The sequence below is a fragment of the Pipistrellus hanaki genome (genome assembly GCF_964339955.1).
Source record: "Pipistrellus hanaki genome assembly, chromosome: 1".
Lineage (NCBI taxonomy): Eukaryota > Metazoa > Chordata > Mammalia > Chiroptera > Vespertilionidae > Pipistrellus > Pipistrellus hanaki.
Genome location: NC_140503.1, coordinates 145,963,512 through 145,986,637, shown reverse-complemented (window position 1 = coordinate 145,986,637; position 23,126 = coordinate 145,963,512). Strand labels below are relative to the sequence as shown.

General features: G+C 38.9%; 1 protein-coding gene across 1 annotated transcript in view; it reads right to left on the bottom strand.

Moving 5' to 3' along the window:
- Positions 1–23,126, bottom strand: part of MANBA (mannosidase beta) — an 87,314-nt gene that overhangs the window by 30,280 nt on the left and 33,908 nt on the right. The window contains exons 7-10 of the mRNA XM_084901793.1: positions 22,945–23,055; positions 6,405–6,556; positions 4,888–5,005; positions 2,027–2,113 (exon numbers count right to left, since the gene is read on the bottom strand). Coding sequence (XP_084757919.1) covers positions 2,027–2,113; positions 4,888–5,005; positions 6,405–6,556; positions 22,945–23,055 — 468 coding nt within the window. The remainder of the gene's footprint in view (positions 1–2,026; positions 2,114–4,887; positions 5,006–6,404; positions 6,557–22,944; positions 23,056–23,126) is intronic.

Genomic DNA, 23,126 nt, shown 5'->3' with positions numbered 1-23,126 from the left:
GAGCATCGTCCTATACATCAAAAGCTTGCAGGTTCAATTCCCAATCAGGGTACATACTTGGGTTGCAGGTTCAATCTCTGGCCAAGGCGTGAATAGGAGGCAACCGATCAATGTTTCTAGAAACTCTCACATTGATATTTCTATCTTCCCCTCCCCCTTCTCTCGGAAAAAAAAAAAAAAATTCAATGAAAAAACATATCCTCAGGTGAGGATTTAAAAAAAAAAAAGTTGAAATGTTTGCAACCTACATAACTATAATCAATACTTTAAAAGTTATTCATCCATCCATCCATCCATCCACCGGTGAATAATCCAGCCAGGGAGTAGGGACACAGAAGGGAACAAGCCCTGGCCTCAGAGAGGTTGCAACTTTACATGGGTGACAACACCTGAACAAGGAATTCAAAGTGCGATGTGCCTCACAAAGGGCAAATGACCTCATCTAGATTTGCAGGTTCAGGAAGGTTTTTTTCACCAGAAGAAGCCTTTCTCAAGATTAACAGGGGCCAAAGAGGATGAGTAGGTAGTCCACAAGGGAAAGTGATGGGGATGGTGGGCCAGGACATACACACAGGGGAGGCGGTACTTGGTGAGGTAGAGAGGCAGGCAGAGACGGGACAGTGCCTGCTGAGGATCCTTCACTCTATCTGGAGGGCTTTCAGCAAGGGATGACCCTATTTGTACTTTAAAACCTTATTTTGTAATAAAGCACAGGTAAAGAACATAAATTATAGCTTAGTAATCTATTATAAGGCAATCAGTCTATTGCCTTATAACTACCACCCAGACCAGAAAGAAAACTGTACCAACCACCTTCCCAACGTAGTCCTGTCCTCCTTCCAAAATAGCCACTATCTTGAGTGTAAGAGTAATCATCTCCTTGCTTTTGTTTTGCTTTTTCAACACAGTTGGTGGATTTCAACCCACTGACATTCTTATCCTTATTGAAACTCAAATTGTCCCACCAAATTGGTCAGAATCCCTCCAAAATCCTTTTGGCATATCTTTGATAGCCTCCTTGTTATCTGTGTGTCAAAATCTTTCAGGATAACCCAGCATATTTTCTGTACCACACCTGAAATCAGCCATTTCTCTAAGATCTTCTCTTAATGGGAAATATTATTTCAATATAAGGAGTCTCAATATTACTATGCTATTCATTGTTTCTATGCCATTTCAGGGGATGGAGCTAGAATATAGTCACTTCCTTGTATTTACAGATATATATATATATACATATAGATAGATAGATAGATAGATAGATAGATAGAGATATAGATATATATATATATAAAAGCCTAAGCAACCAGCCAACCAGGCAACTGGCCAGTAGCTATAACGTGCACTGATCACCAGGTGACAGATGCTCAACATAGGAGCTGCCGAGCTGCAGTCACTTGGCAGTGGCAGTTCTTGGGTGACGCACCAGAACCAGAGAGTAGGGAGCCCAATTCTAGGGTGCGCCACCTGAGAACCACATTCTGCAATCTGGGACCTCCCTCATGGGATGCTGGAGAGCCAGTTTCAGCCTGATCCCCACAGGCCAGGCCAAGGGACCCCACCGTTGCATAAGTCCATGCACCGGGACTCTAGTACAAATATAAGTGTGTGTATGTGGAATGCAAAAGAAACCAAGGAGTCAAGAATCACTTTAAATTTCTGTCCTGAGAAATTCAGATTGGTGTTGACAATTACTAAAAACTGCAGGAAAAGCAAGTTCAGGGAAGGTAACATAACTCTGTTTTAGACATGTTACATTTGGGATGTCCATAAGTGGAGGCACCAAGTTAGCAATTTAATATAAGAACCAGGAATTCAGCAGCGAAGTTGGGCCAGAGATAAATATGAGAGTGGTAATGTGGTTAAGCTATAAACCTGGGTGGAATCACCTAGGAAAACAATTACCTGATTGTGATTTTTCATGAGATTTAGTACAGAGAACAACAAAAAGAAACATGGAGTGGTTTAACAAAAGCAAAACTAAAACGTAAGCTTTTTCCTTCTCCTTGAAATGGTAGTAACGTACCTGGTAAGCAACTTCTCTTCTCACTGAATTTATGAAGTCCGCATCCGTTGGATAAAGGGCACAGGCAAACATGAAATCCTGCCATACCTAGCAAATCAAATCAAAGGTGATAAAGCACTCTCATGGATTTTACCACGAAGAAATACATTCTTCACTCAGAACTGTGGGGATGATCTTTCATGCAGATGAAAAATCACGTTCATCCGATGAGTGTGATCATTTGAGCACTACTATGTGCGAGGCACTCAGGGTCCCCGTGACTTTTCAGAACCACACATAACCCTAGGGAAACCAGAAAAGATAAAATGCAAGGCAGGCAGGAAAGACTGAGAATTAAAGTAAGGAAAGAGTGAGTGTGTTGAGGGGGATATAAAATTCAAAATGAAGCTTCCTACCCCAGCCTCTTCTCCTCCTAACTCACTCTAATTGTCACTTAGAATTTGGTATTGAGTGATGGACCAGACTATTAAAAGCATACATTTCTCAGAGGAAAGGGAGGAGGGGAGAGGTGGAAAGATATTAACCAAAGAATTTATGCCTAGCCTATGGACACAGACAACATAGGTTGGTAAAGGCCTGGGGAGGGGCAGGAACCTGGTGGAGGGAGATATCGGGGGGAAATAAGCAGAGGGGTGAGGGGCATCTGTAATACTCTCAACAATAAAGATAAATTTAATTAAAACAGAAAAAGAAAGAAACATACATTGTTTACGAAGGAATACGTTTTCATGGCCAAAAGTAATTATCACCTGGACATTTTAGTACTGACACCACATAAGCTCATTCCTGGGGAGGCTGTTAAGTAAAGTGGTTGAGAGTAGGGCCCCAATTCAGTGAGCCTGAGTGGGAACCTTGACTCTACTATAGCCCCACCATGTGCTGTGGGCAAGTTATTTAACCCTGCACATGTCAGTTTCCTTCTCTGTGAAATGTGGATATAGAGCAACAGCCACCACCCATAGAATGGGCATGAAGATCAAGCAAAATAATAGATGCAGAGCACAGAGAACAATGCCCGGCACTCAATGAATATTACAGAATATTGTCACATCATCATGACCATCAGCATTATCAATATTATGATAATTACTACTCTTCTATGGAGAGCTTTAAATTTTAGAACTGTAATACCAGAACTAAAAAATATACTTCTTTTGTGTAACCCTCACTAATGTAAAACACATTTGGAAGTGCTAGCACACCTTTACTTTAATTTTATTATTTTTTCTTCTCTCTAGGGCTTGTTGGAGCTCCTTAAAGTTAAAGTTTTTAAATATCTTATTTTCTTTTTTAGGCATACTCTCAAATCACAAAGAAAATGTAGATAGATAGATAGATAGATAGATAGATAGATATTAATATAACTACTATAGAGAATGCTTACCATTCAAAAATCCTAACTAATAGAGAGTAATATGCAAATTGACCTTCACTCCAAAACACAAGATGGCCACCCCCATGTGGTCAAAGATGGCAATCCCCATGTGGACACAAGATGGCCGCGACAAGATGGCCTGCAGGGGAGGGCAGTTTTGTGCAATTAGGGGTAACCAGGTCAGCAGAAGGGGGCAGTTGCGGCGGGGAGACCCAGGTATGCAGGGGAGGGCAGTTGGGTGGGGGAGGACTAGGCCTACAGGGGAGGGTAGTAGGGGGGGGAACCAGGCCTGCAGAGGAGGGCAGTTGAGGGGGACCAGGCCTACAGGGGAGGGTAGTTGGGGGGGGGGGACCAGGCCTGCAGGGGAGAGCAGTTGTGGGCAATCCGGCAAGCAGCTCGCTATCAACTCTGGCTCTTAGTTCTAAAGAATCCATTTAATTTTGGGGGGGGAAAAAAAAAAGGAACATCATTCCTGACCCTGAGAAAAGAAGGAATGAGCAATATCACCCTCACAGAATGCTGAAAAAGTAACACATCTATAGTAATAAAAGGGTAATATGCTAATTAGACCTGACATCTTCCAGACGTCCTTCCTGACAAAGCTGGGCCTGGGAGAAGCTGCCTGTCCATGGTCCTGGGTGCCTGTGCCTGCGGCCGGCCCGGGTGAAGCTGGCCCAGTACCGGGTGCCTGCGGCCAGCCACAGGGAGGGAAGCCTGGGTCCCAGGTGCGGGGTTGAGGCAGAGGCAGTTAGGGGTGATCAGGAAGGCAGGCAGGTGAGTGGTTAGGAGCCAGCAGTCCCAGATTTCAAGAGGCATTTCCGACATTCCCCGAGGGGTCTCAGATTGGAGGGGGTGCAGGCCAGGCTGAGGAACACCCCCCCCCCCCCATGCATGAATTTCATGCAGTGGGTCTCTAGTCCTATATAATAAAAGGCTAATATGTTAATTGTCCTCTTGACCTGGAATTCACCAGGGAATTCGACCAGGGGGTAGAGCCAATGGGCCAACCACCCATATCCCTGACCCCAGTCGTCCCCGCTCCCTATTGGTCCCTCCCACCCTGATCATAGGCGGGGCCGGCTGGCCAACCTCCCACGTTCCCTCCCCAGAGCCGGCCTGGCCTGATCGTCCATGATCAAGGAGGGCCAGCCAGACCCCACCCATGCACAAATTCATGCACTGGACCTCTATTCAATAAATAAAATGCTGCCGAAACCGGTTTGGCTCAGTGGTAGAGCGACGGTCTGCAGACTGAAGGGTCCCAGGTTCGATTCTGGTCAAGGGCATGTACATTGGTTGCGGGCACATCCCCAGTAGGGGGTCTGCAGGAGGCAGCTGGTTGATGTTTCTCTCTCATCGACTTTTCTAACTCTCTATCTCTCTCCCTTCCTCCTCTCTGTAAAATATAAATAAAATATATTGTATTTTTAAATAAATAAATAAATAAATAAATAAATAAATAAATAAAATGCTGTCAACTACTCACCATTATTCCTAGTTCATCACAGAGTTTATAGAATTCATCTTGCTCATAAATACCTCCTCCCCACACCCGAAGAGTATTCATGTTAGCATCCACGACAGACTGCAAAAGGAGTGATAACCTATAGAGTAATTTGAAAAATAAATACTAATCTGAAAACTTGGGGATACTAAAAAAGAGATTTTAAGAAACACATTGTGAGTGATAAACACATTTAAAATCTCTGCTAGAAAAACATATTTTAAAATGATGATAGTTTGGCCCTAGCTGCTTTGGCTCAGTTCTCAGTCGGCCTGTGAACTGAAAGATCCCAGGTTCAATTCCAGTTAAGAGCACATGCCAGGATTGCAGGCTTGATCCCCAGTAGGAGGCATGCAAGAGGTAGCCGATCAATGATTCACTCTCATCATTGATGTTTCTATCTCTCCCTCTCCCTTCCTCTCTGAAATCAATAAAAAAAATTTTTAAAAGTCTAGAAATTTATGGTATGTACCTTTCATTTCCAGAGCAATGCCCAGAAAGGAATGAAAAAGACCAGTAACAGGCTAGCCCAGGATCCAGAGCATTGACACTGAGCAAAGGTGGCCACGGGCAGGTTTACTAATAGGCCCAGATGTGCTGAACAGCTGCCACCAAAACCAGCCAGATAGGAGAGGAGCATTTAAAAGAGAGACAGCTAATTATCCGGACCTATGTCTGGAGAATAATTTCATTTTCATATAAAATTCAAAACAATACATACATTTTGAAGTAAAAGGAAATTACTACAAGTTTGTGCAAAATTAGACTTTAGTTACCAACCATATCTAAAAATATAGTACAATGCATATTTAAATATTTGTAAATACATGAACAGTGTTTAGCCATAGCCAGCTTGGCTCAGTGGATGTCATCGGCCTGCAGATTGAAGGGTCGCGGATTCCATTCGGGTCATGGGCATATGTCTGGGTTGCAGGCTCGATTCCCAGTAGGGGGTGTGCAGGAGGCAGCCAATCAATAATTCTCTCTCATCATTTATGTTTTCATCTCACTCTCCCTCTCCTTTCCTCTCTAAAATCAATTTTTTTAAATATTTTTAAATAAAGTGTTTATTTTTACTTCACAAGGCTTATCTTCACTATCCAAAAGAGAGTAGTTTACAAACCCAATAAAAAAATATTACTTTCTTATATTGTTCTATTTTCACATCTTCAGAAAAAAAAATTTTTCCTAGATCTAAAATTTTAAAGATTGTTTTTAGGTATTTTTATTTAGGTAAAAGTAAAGGAGAATGCAAATATCTTAGCATGAAGAGATAAGTATTTAAAAGGATGAACCAAAATATTTAAGGTGCTCTTCAAAACAGTAGGGGGGACGGGGAATAGCAACTTTAATCATCTTTTAGAAAAATTTTTATCCTAGAATTCTATATTGTCCCTCAATTCCTTTGACTGGAACTAACGAAAGTAAGAATGGGCAACTCTTAAGCCTTGTGACTCTGTTAATAAAAGAGAAACAAGAAAAGAAAGATGATAACTTACGAGTCAGAGGTTACTCGGTCTTGGAACGAATCTGCTGGGATCCAGTTTGATCCTTTCAGAAATATGGGCAGTCCATTAATTTTGAAGTAGAAACTCAGACCAGAAGAACCTTTTATGGGCTCTTGTATCAGTTCTACTGTCCTAAAAAAGACCTATTATGAACAGAATTAAATACAAAACATGTAATCTTTTTCATGAAATAGAGTTTTGTAATTATAACAAAAGAAACTTATGTGAAGATAACATTTCAAAATTAAAACAAAAATTGATACTATTTCACAAAGTTGTGGGGGAAGTGGGGATGGGGGTATGGAGAAATGTCCACCAGTTAAACTGCCACATCTTTGAAAAACACATTCTCATTTCAGTATTGTTAAAATATGTTGATATGTACACTTCAAAATCAAAGAAACAGAGCACAGGGTATTTAATAACTTAACATCTTTCCAATTACAATAGCATATTGATTAAGGTCACTTTGTTTAATAGGCAATTAAATCCAAGCTAATTATCGCATTACACTCAGTGTGTGAGAGAGCTCTGGTATGGAACTGGAGATGTAAGCCGTGTTCCAATTTAAAGACTGGATAGGAGCACATACCCCAATATCATCACTGCTACAGAGAGGAAGCTGAGTCCTCTGTCCCTGTGAAAAGCCTAGCCTGGTTCCCTCGTCAGCATGAGCAGCAAGACCCTAGGTAGAGCAGATTGATGTTCTTATCCAAATCTTCATTCTTTACCATCATAAACTAGACCAAGGAAGGAGGAACATGGTTCTACAACAGGAAAGGCAAGCCCTGAACCAAGATTATGCATTTCTTCTTGAATTAAAAACATAGATGAATTAACCAATGTATTCCATGTCATAAGTGTCCACCATTCTCCCGTTTTCTTGCCCTTGCCCTTATTCATACGGCCTGATGAAATGTCTCAGAGCTGATGTTGTGAGAAGACACAGAATAAGGCTTAGATGAGAAGGACTCGACATGGAATGACCACACCTGCTTCGGCATTGCAAAATGTAAAACATGTCCAGTGACTTTCAGAGGTAACTCAGAACACCTTTAAGGATTCATACATCTGGAATAGGGGTTCTTTAAGTGTGGCCGAGGTACAACGGAGGATCCCTGAGAATCTTTCGGCGTTTGGGGGAGTGAGGGAGGCCTTAAGTCCAAAACTATTTTCACAGTAAAGATAAAACATTTGCTTTTTCACTCTCCCTCTTTTGAGTGTACAGTGGAATTTTCCAGAAGTTACATAATGTGTGATGACATCATCACTCTGATAGCTAATAGAATATGTGCTTGTATATCCTGGTATGTTCTAGTTTCACAGTTGAGATTTAGGGTATGAAAAGATGCACGTTGGAGATTAACTCAGTACTTCTGTGCTCTTATTAGCTGCCTCTGGCTACTCATGCTGCAATATCTGCAACTGCATTACCGTTCAATAAATTATGATTTTGAACCCCAAAGCTTTTCTTGTAACCTATACAGAAACACAGAAAGGCTAGGTACCTTTTACCTTGTTTCACAATAATATTTTTAAGATTTCAAATAAAAACATATTTAAATATTAATTAAAACTCATTTTTTAGTTTAATAAATTTTATCTCAGTCTAAAGGAAAATTTAAAATATGCTTTTTACCAATTTAAGGATGAACTGTTGTCATAAAATGGGATAATAAGACTGAGATTTCAACCTACAGTCACACTGTCTTTTTACATCTAAAAATGCTGAAACAGAACCAAACTGATGTATCAGAGAATCCACTTCATTGAATATAATTTTATATAATGAAATGTTTCAACATTTGGAACTCTTAGAACACCATTTTTCAAGTAACCGAAGCATTATATTACAATATCACACATGAATAAAAGGTCCCTTAAGGGTGCATGTTATATCAATTGAAATTAATGTAACAGTAAGAAGAGTTCGTTAAAATGGCTTCAGATTCCACAAGCATCTAGTCTTTAAAAAACCACCACTTGTTAAATTCTAGTGTAGTACCAAAGAATCTCCACAGGAAAGTCAAGCTGTTTGAAAAGGCTGCTCCTCTCTTTTCCAACTACATACTATCTGTGTCAAGTCAGATTTTCTTCATGTTTCAGTGAAAGCAACATACTGCAAATTGAAATCAGACAGATAAGAATCCAGATGTCATTTATTAAGCAAAAGATTTGCAAACATGTCACAGATAAGAATCCAGATGTCATCTATTAAACAAAAGATTTGCAAACATGTAAGACAATGTCATCATTCACACTAAGTGTTTTATTTTGTAGATATATTTATATAAAATAACTCATAGAATAAGATGTGATAGTTTTTTTTTTTTACCATAATTTGAAATAAATAAATATTTACTTCTAAGTTTTAATATTTACATAAACAAAAGCACTTTGGGGTTCTTAATAATTTTTTACAAATGTAAAGTGGTCCTGATTCCAAAAGAATTTGAGAATCACTAATCTAGAAGATAGACCCTTTAAATTTTTTTATTAATGCTATACATAATATTACTAGTAAAGCACATTTTCCAACATGTTTTTCTTTCTTTTCTGTGCAAATATTCTCATGTAAAGACAGCTATTTCTGTCTCCCAACTCTTGCAATAACAGTTTTATAACCCAGGTCAAAGTAAACCCTAAACCACCTGACAGTGCCTCAAAGAAGAGGCAATAATTTACTTGGTAGCTAAAAGGTGTTGGGTCTATGACTAGTGTCAATAATTCTCCATATCCCTAGGCAGTCCTGAGAGGTAACATAAAAGCCTTTCTCTAAAACAGGTATTTTATTAATACTTCTGAGAAAATAATGGGCTCTCAAAGAGGATTTTTGAAAAGACCCTCAAGTAACACATATTTACATCCAAACTGAATATATTATCTTTTTATAAGATTAGAAATAGTTTAAATAGCCCAACAAAATATATTAGTGTCTAAAAGAAAATATAGGTGTAAATATCTAAGAACCTAAATATGTAAGTCAAGCAGTTTGAATTTTAAGTTTTTTAATTTCCAAATTTTTCTATTGTTGGAGGTTTTAATTGCAATTCACTAGGGTTTTCTAATTGACTTTATGATTTCATTTTTAAAATAGAAAGATTAACTTTGAAAGTACAGGATAGCTGAATGAACTTTTTAGACAAGAGTTATGAGTTCCTGCCGAAACCGGTTTGGCTCAATGGATAGAGCGTCGGCTTGGGGACTGAAGGGTCCCGGGTTCGATTCCGGTCAAGGGCATGTACCTTGGTTGCGGGCATATCCCCAGTAGGGAGTGTGCAAGAGGCAGCTGATCAATGACTCTCTCTCATTGATGTTTCTAACTCTCTATCTCTCTCCTTTCCTCTCTGTACAAAATCAATAAAATATATTTTTTTTAAAAAGAGTTCGGAGTTCCTTAACTAAAAGGTTTAAGAAGTGTGTGACTAGCCAGGCCAGAGTGGCTCAGTGAAATAGAAAGCATGGGCTGCCGAAACCGGTTTGGCTCAATGGATAGAGCATCAGCTTGGGGACTGAAAGGTCCTAGGTTCAATTCCGGTCAAGGGCATGTACCTTGGTTGCGGGCATATCCCCAGTAAGGGGTGTGCAAGAGGCAGCTGATTGATGACTCTCTCTCATCAATGTTTCTGACTATCTCTCCCCCTTCCTCTCTGTACAAAATCAATAAAATATATTTAAAAAAAAAAAAAAGTATGGGCCTACAACCAAGAATACCCTACCCAACAAGACTAACATTACTAACACTTAAAATTGAAGAAAAATAAAGAGATCCTTAGACAAAAAAAATCACTCAGTTCATCACCACCAAACTAGTATTATAAGACTTGTTAAAGAAATTTCTTTAAGAAGAAGAAAAGAAAAAAAGAGGAACATAAATATGTATAACAAAATGGTAATAAATACATACCTATCAATAATAATTTTTAACATAAGCTAAGTGAAAAAGACATAGGATAGCTGAATGAATAAGAAAACAAGATCCACTATGTTCTGTCTACAAGAGACCCACTTCAAATCAAAAGACCACAGAGCAAGTCTCAATAAGTTTTGGAAGATTAAAATCTCATCAGGCATCTTCTTTGACCATAATGGTATGAAACTAGAAATCAATTAAAAGAATAAAACTGAAAAAAACACCAACACATGGAGGCTAAGTAACATGTTACTAAACAATTAATGGGTTGAAATGAGATCAGGGAAGAAATCAAAAGATACCTTGAGACAAAAGAAAATGAAAACACAGTACAAAATCTATGGGACACAGTGAACGCAGTCCTAAAAGGGCAATTCATAGCAATACATGTCTACCTAAAGAAAAAAGAAAAATCTCAAATAAATAATCTAAATGTATACCTAAAGAACAAAAATCAAAGCCCAAAGTGAGTAGAAGGAAGGAAATAATAAAGATCAGAGCATAAATAAATGAAATAGAGTCTAATAAACAATACAAAACGTCAATGAAACCAAGAGCTGTTTCTTTGAAAAGATAATCAAGATTGATAAACCTTTAACCAGACTCAACAAGAAAAAGAGGACCCAAGTAAATGAAATCAGAAATGAGGGGAGAAAAATAACAACTGACACCACAGAAATACAAAAAAAAAAAAAATGTAAGAAAATATTACAAACAACTACATGCCAACAAATTGAACAACAACAAATGAAATAACATCACTTTGGAAGCAGTTCAGCATTCTCTTTAAAAACGGAAGTTATGTACATCCTATGATTCAGCAATCCCACTTCCAGCAGAAATGCTGTATGTACTCAGAGCACCATGTCATGAATGCTCATACCAACAATACTCAGAATAGCCAAGACTGGAAACTATCCAAATTGCAATAGCAGTACGTGCAATGCAAGAAAATATTACACAACAGTGTAAATAAACATGGAACAGCTATACACAATAACATATTAAATGTCACAAATATAATGTGGAGCCAAATTGGCCAGACACTAAGTAATTCGTACTACATGGTTCCACATATGTAAAGTTTAAAAACAGGCAGAAACAAGCTGTAATGTTAAAAGTCAGGGGAATAGATCTCTAGAAGGGAGAGGGGGTTAGAGGGCTACTGAGGTTCTGGTAATGCCTTATTTCTTGATCAGGATGATGGTTACATGAGTGGTCATTTTGTCATCATTCATTAAGCATTTCTCCACATTCTGTACTTTTCTGTATATGTGATATACTTCACAATAATTAAAAAAAGAAACCCAAGTCTGACACATTCCCAACAAATAAAGGCTTGAAGGAAATAAGACTAAGGGCCAGGACACAGATAATGATGGCAAGTAGCAGTCAAATTTCTTACTTGATGAAACAGTGGCAAGTCTGAAATCATCTGAACACTCACAAATTTAGGTAAGAAACTGAATTCCCTCAAAGGCCCACCCTAGATGGAAAGAAGAGTGAATTAAACATTCTCTCTCTAATCTATACTTTTTATCTAAATATCAAAAGCAAACATTGAATCCCAACCCTTGCAAAAAGCTCAGATTTTTATATCACACTGCTATCTTCTTTGGGGGAGTAAAGTGATCATTTGATCCAACCTCTCCCATCTCAGTCAAATGGGCAAATGGACATAAATGCTATTCGAAGTTCCCACTGCAAATGGATTCTGAGATGTTCCTCAGTCACACCACTCTAGTATAAGCAACCATGGCTATCACACAGCCTTCCCCATGAGGAACCACAATCTCACATGTTTCACCTTAAACTCACTTCCTCCTCCATACCTACTCTATGATGGATGAATGAAAAGATATAAAAAATAACAACTTAACGAATTAGCAAACATGTCCTCAGCTTTCGTTGAAGCTAAATTATCTTATTCCTTTGTCCTCTCTTCCTTGAATCACCTTCATGGCTCTCCTCTGAACCTTCTAATGAGCAGAATGCAAAGCTGACTAAAATGTTGTAGGAAAGTTTTAACAGGCTAAATAAAACAGCACTTTAATATTCCTAGATAATAAAACATTATTGATCCTATAACTTTTTTAAAGAATATTATATTGATGTTAAGAGAGAGAGGAAGGCAAAGGGAGGGAAAAGGGGAAGGAAATAGAAGGGAAGAGGGAGGGAGGAGGGGGAGGGGAAGGAGGAGGGCAAGGGAGACAGAGAAACATGATCAGCTGCCTCCTACATACTCTACTGGGGATCAAGCCCGCGATCTGGTCAGATGCTGTTGACCGGGAATAGAACTGGCAACCTCTTGGTGCATGAGATAATGCCCAACCAACTGAGCCACACCAACTAGTGTTCCTATAAATTTTAGAAATAAGATCATTTCAAAAACCATAGCAAAGAATGATACCTCGTTTGGAACCCTAGCCTTTAAAGTATTGCTCAAATACAAGAGATTTAATTGGGATGTATACAAGCAGGGTAGGCAGAAGGCCCAAAAAACAATTTCAAATCAAATCACATAATCTATGATGTCTTACAAAACACCACCAAACCAGCCTGAGGGAGCACAATCAGAAATCAATAGTTCTTTCAAAGTGAAGGTATTCTGACTCTCTGATAAAGAGATTCACAGCTTTCAATCTTGATTGGGCCCTCAACGCTCCCTATCATGTTGCCTTAGCCCTTTCTAGCACTTTCTCCACTATCTCAAGCCTTCACTTCCCTCAGATTTCTAACTTGCTTCCCTCCCACCTCCCCTCCCCCATTACGTTCAGCAGGCAGCACTACATCCTAGTTCCCAGGAAAGAAAAAAGTGATCTGACCAGAACTCCCTAAACTTTCTCAGGTTTGTTCACTTTTTGCTCCTAAAGAAGTGTTTGCAATCCCCACAGAAATAAATAAAAGTTTTTTTAAGATCTGTAGGACCACTTAAGATATATATCTTAAATGGTCCTACAGATCTTCAAAATTACCTCTATCCACAAGCTCCATGCTTCCCTCTACATGTTATTTTACGTTTTGACCCTATGACAAAAACAGAGCCTCTCATCTCCAAGTGAATCCATGCTCTAGGATGGCGGTGCAATCCTCCCATACTTATCAGGGACCTTACCCTCTCTCTCTAATTTTGAGCTGTTTTCAGTCCTTCCTTGTCTACTGGCCCCTTCCACCAAGATTCTGTTGAACTGCTTTTCATTCTTTTAATGATGTCCTATTTTGTGTTGATACAATTTTAAACTTACAGGAAAGTTGCACTGATAATACAATGTCCTTCACATAGAGACCCCATTCAAGTTTGGTCAGTTGCCCAATGACACTGTTTATTTGGGGAGGAGGGGGGAATCAGGTACTGTATTCAGCTGTTACATCTCTCTAGATTCTTTCAATGTGGAACAGTTCCTTGGTTTTTCCTTGATACTTTCAAAGATTACAGTTGTTTGAAGCAGATTGAAAGACTTTCGCTAATGGAGCTCAATTTGAGATTGTCTGATGCTTCCTCACAATAGATCCAGGTTATCTGCTCTGGCAGGACTAGCCCAGAAGTGATGCTGGATTCCTCTCATTGCAGTCTGATGGGTAGATATTGTGTCACTTTGTCTCACTGGTGGTGATAACCTTAATCACTTAATCAAGATGGTGTTTGCTGGATTTCTTCACTATATTTTTTTCTCCAGTATAATTGATAAATATTTTGTTGAGCGATGCTTAGAGTCTAGATAAATGTCCACATTTCATGCCACTTTACCCTCTAGTTTTAGCATTCATTCATATTTCTTGCCTCAATTACTTATTAGAATAATAATTATTATTACAGTTCTATTGCTTCTTCTACATTTATTAGTTGGCATTCCAATTTGAGGAATAACTTTTTTTTCCTCATTTATTTATTCATGTATTTATTTATATCAGTGTGCTCAAGGATTGTTACTACCAGGTATACCGGTTAAAAATGCGAATTTTGTAGTCAAAGAAAACATGATAATTTCCAGAGAAACATCACAAGTGCTTTAATCAAAGTAATGTCCATTGCCAGCTACACATTTTCCCATCTTTCAGGTAATTTGTGGACACTGTCCCAAAAGAACTTTTCTTCTTTTGAGGCAAACCAGAAACCAAATTTTCCACTTCTTTGTACGTTGTGAAGTGCCGCTCAGAAAGTGCATGTGCCATTGATCAGGACAGGTGGTAAACTGAACAAGCAAGGTCTGGCGAATACTTCCCAGGCAAGATCTTTTAACGTGTCTTTAACTGGTTTTGAAGTGTGTGATGGTGCGTCATCATGAAGCAAAATTACTTTGCCATGTCTTCTGGCCCATTCTGGTCATTTCATGATCAAAGCATGGTTCAAATTGATTATTTGTTGTCAGTAGGGATCAATACTAACAGTTCCACCTGATTTTAGAACCTTATAATACACCACACCTTCCTGACCCAACCAAACGCAGAGCATTGTCTTCTTTTTGAAGCAATTTGGCCTTTCAGTCTATGTTGATGGTTGACCTGGACCAACCCATGATTTTGTGCATTTGGGATTCTCATAATAAATCCATTTTTCATCGCCAGTCACAATTTGATGCAAAAATACTTTCTTTCGTGCCACTGAAGCAACATTTTACTGATGACTTTTTGGTTTTCCATTTGTCTTTCATTCAGTTGATGTGGCACCCGTTTTCCTTCCTTTAAAATCTTTCCCATTGCTTGTAAATTATCGGAAACTGTTTGCTGAGCAACATTTAATCTTTCTGCAAGTTGTTTTTGAGTTTGACATGCATCCTCATCCAATAATGCTTGTAATTGTTGGTCTTCAAACCTTTTCGGTTGACCTGGACGTTCTTTGTCTTTCACATTGAAATAATCACTTTTAAAGTGTTTAAATCAGCATTCACAAGTTTCTTGAGATGGAGTATGAACCCCTAAGCTTTTGGAAGTATTCAGCAGTACTTTTCTTCAAAATAAAGTAATAAATAACTTCCCACAAATGCTCTTTTTTTGGCATGAAATTTGACATTTTTAAGTGTAAAAATATCTATGATGTTAACACCTTCAGAAAATTTGACATATGAAGTTTTGAAGCTTGCTGTCAATATAACAAAATAGCATCCATATCAAATTGCATATATATCAACATATGTGTAACTCCATCTATTGAAAAAAATCCACCTTATTAACTGGTACACCTAGTATGTTAAGTGGGTTGTAATCTTTTACCGCCATTCTTTATTTTAATACTCAAATTATCTCAGATTTGGCCATTGGAAGCACATTAAACTGATTCCTATGTCCCTTTTGATCTGGTCCATCATTCTTGAGTACCTTCTTAACTTTCTAGGCAGCAAAATAGAATGTCTTCATACCCCAAATCAGTCATTTCTCCAAAGAGCCCTGATGCCTCTTAGTAGAAAGTGGTATCCAAAAACTAATGAACCTCTATTCATTGCTACCAGAGTGCCACTCTTCCCAGGTCTCTGGGAAGACCTAGGGAGAGCTAGAAAATGTGTGTGTCTGTAAATACACACACACACACACACACACACACACACACACACACACAATTACATCTATACTTATTTCTATATCTATCTACATATACTGGAAATCATGAGTCCACACTATTAGTTCAAATTCCAATCCATTCTAGCTTTCTCCTTTTCTATATCTATTATCACCTTTCTGCATACATGAAAAAGCTGGCTCTCAGTACTTTAATATATTTACTTGCATAGTTCCCTATATGTAGCCAATTTCCTGACCCCAAATAGCCATCACTACCACCTGGCTCAGGTGTGGTTCTCATCAACCATTTTTCAAGAGTTGCCTATACTCACTGCCTTTACTTCCTCACCTTCAGTCATTCCTCTACCCACTGCTATCTGATTTCCATTCTGGTTAAGGTCATCGGTCAAGTCCTTATTGCCAAATCTAAAGGATATTTCCCTCTCCTTTTCTAAATTGAGTTCCATGAAGAATTTTATGCTCTTTGAACATCCTCTGCTTCTTATTCTTTATCTGGCTTCTGCAACTCCTCCATCTGTCTCATTGGCTATTCCTTCTTAATTCCTCTATGCACTTATTTTATCCTCTCATGACTAATTATTATGATTCCCTGAGGTAGTTCATCCCTTCCCACGGCTACAATTACCTCTTATTCTGATGACTTACACATCTATAGCTTTAACCCCAATCTAATTCCTGAGCTCCAGACCTATATAATGAAATGCTCATCAAATATTATTCCTTGGGTATATCTCAGTCACTTCACACAAAAACACATCTAACACAGAAATAATTTCCACTCTATCCTACCCCCTCTAACCTGTTCTTTTTTTCTTCTGAGTACTGTAACTCCAAGAATAGAATTGTCAACTGTTCAGTGGCCCAAACCAGCAACTAACTTGTTCTTCTCTCCCATCCCACAGTACCAAGCCTAGCGGTATTACCTTCTAATCTCTCCCAAATCTAAATCCTCAGCAATTCTACAGACTGAGTAATCATCCTCTTGTACCTGAATTACCACCGGCCTCCCAATCTTATCATTCCTCCAATCTTATCTACATAATCTGTGTACAACAAATATAATCTCTCCTTAAAACCTTTGAAAGAATTCCCATTGCCCTTAGGACAGCCTAGTTCCTGCACTTGGCTTATAAGGCCCTGCATGATCTTGCCCTGCCTACCTTTACCTCACTCATTGTTCAAACTCAGTTACACAACATTTCTTTCGCCTCCACAAACACACACTATGTCTTCGAATCCCCAGGCCTTGATATATTCTTATGCGTCTGACTCGTTGTTGCTTGGTCAAATTCTACATATCCCTCAGAACACAGACATCGCCTTCTCCGGGAATTGTCCAAGAAGGCCCCTGCTCCGTGTTTCCACATTACTCTAAATTTCTCCAGAGAACTTGTCACGCTCTATTGCAATTGTTGGCTTAATAATTTAATTTCCCAACCAAATTCTTTATTCTGTTCTCAAAGTGAAATGGAAGCAGTGTCATATGCACTAAGCTATTGCCAAACCCTAGCAAAGTAACTGAACCCTGTGAGCTCTCCCTAAGTAGTGAGTGAACAAAGGAGTCTCAAAAATAACAAACTCCACAGCAGCCACAGCAAAGAGCACATTTCACAAACATGCATCAACACAAGGCATGAAGCAATACATCTGCCTTCCCTCCTGTGGCTGGTCAAAGAGTAGCATTTTAATATGATGCACCCATACTAGCCTGAGTGAAGAATAATTATTTACCGCAAACAAACAAAAAACCACAGAAGCTCCCCTTCTTTCTCTGCGGTAAGTTGGAATGACTCATCCATTTTTACACTTTCATGAAGGTGACAGACAACAGACTCAACCTGTGAGAGAGCACAGGTCTTTGGCCAAAAGGGTTAGAATAAGAGTGAATGTTTAAAGAAAAAAAAAAAAAAAGAGTGGATGTTTAGACTCTTTAGGCAGCTCTACAACATTCTGCCTATAAATGATATGGGCACACACTCACACACTCACAGTGTCCCAGAAAACATAAAGGCATGATTTAAAAAGGGAAAATAGAAAATGAACTCCTGAAGGGTATATCACCCAACTCAGCATGGTCTCTGAGCCAGGGGCGAGGTAACAAAAAATGCGAAGGGTGACACCAGGGTGCAACCCGAGCCAATTACAGGCACCAGAGGCTGATGTCCAAGGAAGGAGGAAATCGAGGAAGATTAACATCGCTACTACTCATTTTATACCCTCCAAGTTACCTCAGCTTTACTGTCCCATTTTACACATAAGGAAATGGAACTTAAAGAACTAAAGAAGTAACCTATACTAGCCGAAACCGGTTTGGCTCAGTGGATAGAGCCTCAGCCTGTGGACTGAGGGGTCCTGGGTTCGATTCCTGTCAAGGGCATGTACCTTGGTTGCGGGCACATCCCCAGTAGGGGGCATGCAAGAAACAGCTGATCGATGACTCTCTCATTGATGTTTCTAACTCTATCATTCTCCCTTCCTCTCTGTAAAAAAAAAAAAAAAAAAAAAAATCAATAAAATATATTTTTTAAAAAAGTAACCTATACTAAATACCAAAATGCTGTTCCACCCAAGCCTTACTGCTGTATCCCAAACCAGACGGGAGTCAGTATTTTCTTTAGACTAAAGTGAAAATGCTTTTTTCACTATTCTCTGGCTGGGGTTATCACAAGCTTTATTCATAGATATGGAGGCAAAACAAGTGGTTATGTCTTCAGGAGTAAATGTTTTACTGTTTTGTTTTGTTTTTAATATCTGTTCTGATTGATGGGGGAAGGGAGCTATGGAAAGGAAGACAGGTCCTTCTCTAGAGGCACTTGGAGAGTATTACCAATCGACATTTCATGTGTAATGACCTTTAAGATGTTTTATTCTAAAAGCAGAACTCAAGTACATTGTTTTGAAGAAGGGATTCTGAAGCTCACTGTTATTTTGCCTTGCCCATTCAGAGAGGCTGAGGATGGGGAGCCCACTGCAAGATGAAACTCTGTGGTCCATGGTAAGAACTTTAATCCCCTGCTGCCACCGGACTCCCTGAATGGTAATGACCAGTCTTACACTCCACAGGCAAGAGACTGGAGAATGTCCTCATTGACAAAGCTAAGCACACAAACACACAAACACACAAACACACACACACACACAGTCTATAGCAACTGACATGTGAGCATCACCCCATGATAAAGTTGGTTTCCACCTGGATAACTAACACTGAAGCTCATATAGGGCTTCTCGTCTGCAATTCTGTGCCTTAATCTTCAGAATGGATGGATACCAAAGACAACTGAATATTTAAGAAAAGTCTCTAGTGAGGAAAATGAGACCAAAACAAGTAGAAGTAATTAGGAATGTGGGGGGAGGGGGGATACAGCGAAAACTCCAAAAATACTACCAATACTAATAATACTAATAATTAACATTGTAAGAGAAATGAGAATATATTGCAACCATAAAATACAAACAGGATACAATTTTTTAAGTCAAATTTAAAATGCTTGAGAAAAATTTTAAGTGATAAAAATAAAATGTCTAATTTTAAAAACTGAATATGAAATCAAGTAACTCTCCCAAAGGATAGACTTTAAAAATGAGATGAAATATAGAAGAAAAATCTAACAATATTGTTCAGTCCAGGAGATCCAATATCTGATTAACAATTGTACCAGAAAAACACAACAAAGATAACAAATGAAAAATTATAAAAAATACAAGACAATTTCCAGATTGAGTTTCTACATCAGAAGAGCTCACAAGATGACTATCACAACAATAAAAATATACTCATTTTCAAAGTTTCAAACTTTAGATTATCAGAGATAAAGAAATCTAAAAACTTCTAGAAGCAAACAAAAACAGTTTTACATAAGAAAGCAGAAATTAGCAGAAACCGGTTTGGCTCAGTGGATAGAGCGTCGGCCTGCGGACTCAAGGGTCCCAGGTTCAATTCCGATCAAGGGCATGTACCTTGATTGCAGGCACATCCCCAGTAGGGGGTGTGCAAGAGGCAACTGATGGATGATTCTCTCTCATCGATGTTTCTAACTCTCTATCCTTCTCTCTTCCTCTCTGTAAAAAATCAATAAAATATATTTTTAAAAAAAGAAAGAAAGAAAGAAAGCAGAAATTAAAATGTAACTACAGTTCAAAACAAAATTACTAAAAGCTCAAAGATAATGAAGCAATGACTTCAAAAATTTGGGGTGAAGATTTCCAACTTAGCCTTCTAATAAACACAACCAACTATCAAGTACTGTGAAGATAAATTTCTTATATTTGCATATTTACAAGTTTTCAAAATGTCATTTCCCACACATCCACCCTTAGGAATCTATTGAAAAAAGTCTTTCACCAAAAGTGTAAAGTCAAAAAAGAAAATAAGAAGTATGGGTTTAACAAAAAGGGTTCCATAATTAATGCAGAAAAAAAGATGAGAGAAATAACTAAAATACCTAGAAGACAGGTGAAGGTGATTCCTAGAATGATAATAAAAGGAAGTTCCAGGACAACAGTTAAGCAGAAGGTCCAAAGAATAACCAAGCAAGATCAGGGAAATGAGAAAATGGCTCTAGGAGTGCTTAGAAAAATAACGAATAATAACAGAAATAATAAACAGTGGGGATGGATTACCTAATGAATATGACTATATTTATTTAAAAGGTATTCAAGTATATAAGAGTGTTTGTATATGACTGAGAGGAAAGTAAACAGAAAACAAAGATACATGAGGTAATTATTAACTCTAAGGCAAACAGAAAGTTGCACAAGAAAGGAAAAACAATTTTAGTACACCATGAGGTACAGCTTTGAACAATATTTCCATAATATAATCATATTAGCACTGAATACTGAGTTAACAAAAATACTTTGGGAAGGCAGAGGAAGGCAAATATGTAGTCGTGAGCCAGGGGTCATCATAGAATCATGTAAGAGAGCTATAGCCTCCTCCGCTAGGTTAGAAACCAACAGGTAATACAGAAAGCTGAAAAATTAGAAAACACCAGTAAAAGCACATTATTCAGATTATTCGGGAAAATATAGGTAAACAAGCAAGAGAAATAAGCAAAAGCCTACAAGTATTAATTCTGAGGAGTAGGAAATAGGAATAGGAAGGGCTGGGCAAAGGAGTCTATTTTTCACATAAAACTTACAGTAATATTTGAGCTTTAACATTATATAGATCTATTACTTTGATATAAAGTAATTTAAAAATGCAGTAGAAAAATATTTATAAGTATAATAACTAGAGGCCTGGTGCATGAAAATTCATGCACTGGAGAGGGGTCCCTCAGCCCAGGCTGTCCCCTCTCACAATCCAGGAGCCCTCAGGGGTAGGAGGTGACCTGGCGATCAGGGGAAGGTGACACCCCATCACATCTCTGCTGCTGCCACTGCCAACAGTGCAAGCTTCTGGTAGCCCTGTTACCTGAGCTTCGGGTGGCCCTAGGTGCTTGGGCAGCCATCATCGAAGCTTGCCTGTGCCTTGGGCCGGCCCTGGGCGGCTGGGGGGCTGAGGGGACTGGGGTACTCTGGAGGCAGGCGCACAGAGCGGCCAGGCCCACCTGGGGGCAGGCCTGGCCTTGCCATGCGCCTGCCGCCCCAGTAGAGCTGAGGGGACTGGGATCCACTATCTTGTGGCTATGGACACCGCCATCTTTGAGGGCAGGGAAGTCAATTTGCATATTCCCTCCTTATTGGCTGTGGGCGCCACCATCTTTGAGGGTGGGGCAGTCAATTAGCACATTCCCTCCTTATTAGCTATGGGCACCACATGAAGGTCAATTAGAACATTTCCTCTTTATTATATAGGATGCTAAACTGATCGAGGTGATCACTTCCTAGGTTACTATATAAATGTCTAGTCACTATGTTGTACACCTGAAACTAATGTAATAGTATAGGTCAATTATTACTGAAAAAATGTTTTAATTACTTTTTAAAATTAAATTATATAAGTTTACAATTAAATAAATTATATTTAAAAACAACAATTAATATGTGAAGTCCAATTCATTTAATAATATCTACACTAATAATAGACAAATATGTAAATTGACCATACCTCTGTAATGCCCCACAGCCAATAAGGAGTGAATATGCAAATTAACCCGACAAAGATGGTGGGCCTGTGGAGGTACGCAGGCGTCAAGCAGCCAGTTACAGGGTGGGCGTCCCCAGGACCCCACTCACTTCGAGCCTGTGGCCAAGCAGCTGGGATCCCGGGCATACCACTGGAGTATCCAGTTCTGTCAGCCCAGCCTGGGGGCAGCTGGAGTTCACAGTCCTTTTTGTTTGTGCAACCCCTAAACCAGAAGCAGACACCAAGAATGCGGGGAGCACCAGGAATGCTGTGAATCATAGTTCTGGCGACAAATGCGTTGCGGGATCTCCTAGACACTAGAGCAAAGTGAGCCTGGAGCAAGTTACTATTGCGGTTGGGGGATGGAGGGAAAGCAAAGGTGAGAGACATAAGTAAAGTCAGAGAGTTGAGAAAAAATTAAAGGGAAGATATTCTGCAACTTCTAGGAAATTTCCACCAATGGAGCAAAGAAAAAAATAAGACCTCTATTATTCTGTGAGCACCAAACCAAACTGGGTTGGGGTCTCAGACAATTCACACATATGATTGTAAAGGCAGACAGAAACTCCCATATTGGAGAGGGCTCTCCTGATAGCTCCCAGATTGGAGAGGGTGCAAGTCGAGCTGAGAGACCCCCCCCCCCCCAGTGTCCCTAGTAAGTATAATAAGTCCTCAAATGACATTATTTTATTCAACATCATTTCACTGTTAAATGCTGTAGAAATTTAACTCCTGTTTTTATCAATTAACCTATGGGGAAATGGATTCATTATAATACATCATTTCACTTAAGTCACATAACTTAATGACAATGTTAGCAAGAACTTTCTGTACACACAGACACACACACACACACACACACACACACACACACGCATTTGAATGTCTATAGCTGTTACTCGTGATTATCCCTAGGTGGTGGAGTTATAGGAATTTTATTGGTTTCTTCTTTTCCTACCAAGATCCATATCGTCATTTTAATAATCAATATACTTTTTTTCACAAAAACATTTCAAATATTTGCTTACCTTAGCTGATTTTTTAATTGTTAAGTCTCCATTCAGTTTAAAAAGAACCGTCATGTTGTACCCTGTCTGGTTTCCATGTCCATGAGGCCACCAAGTTTCTACAGTAATTGCCTTTTAAGAAAAAATAGAAGTTATTCTAAGTTATCTGTAGCATATTTTCAGCAAAATAATATACTGATTTA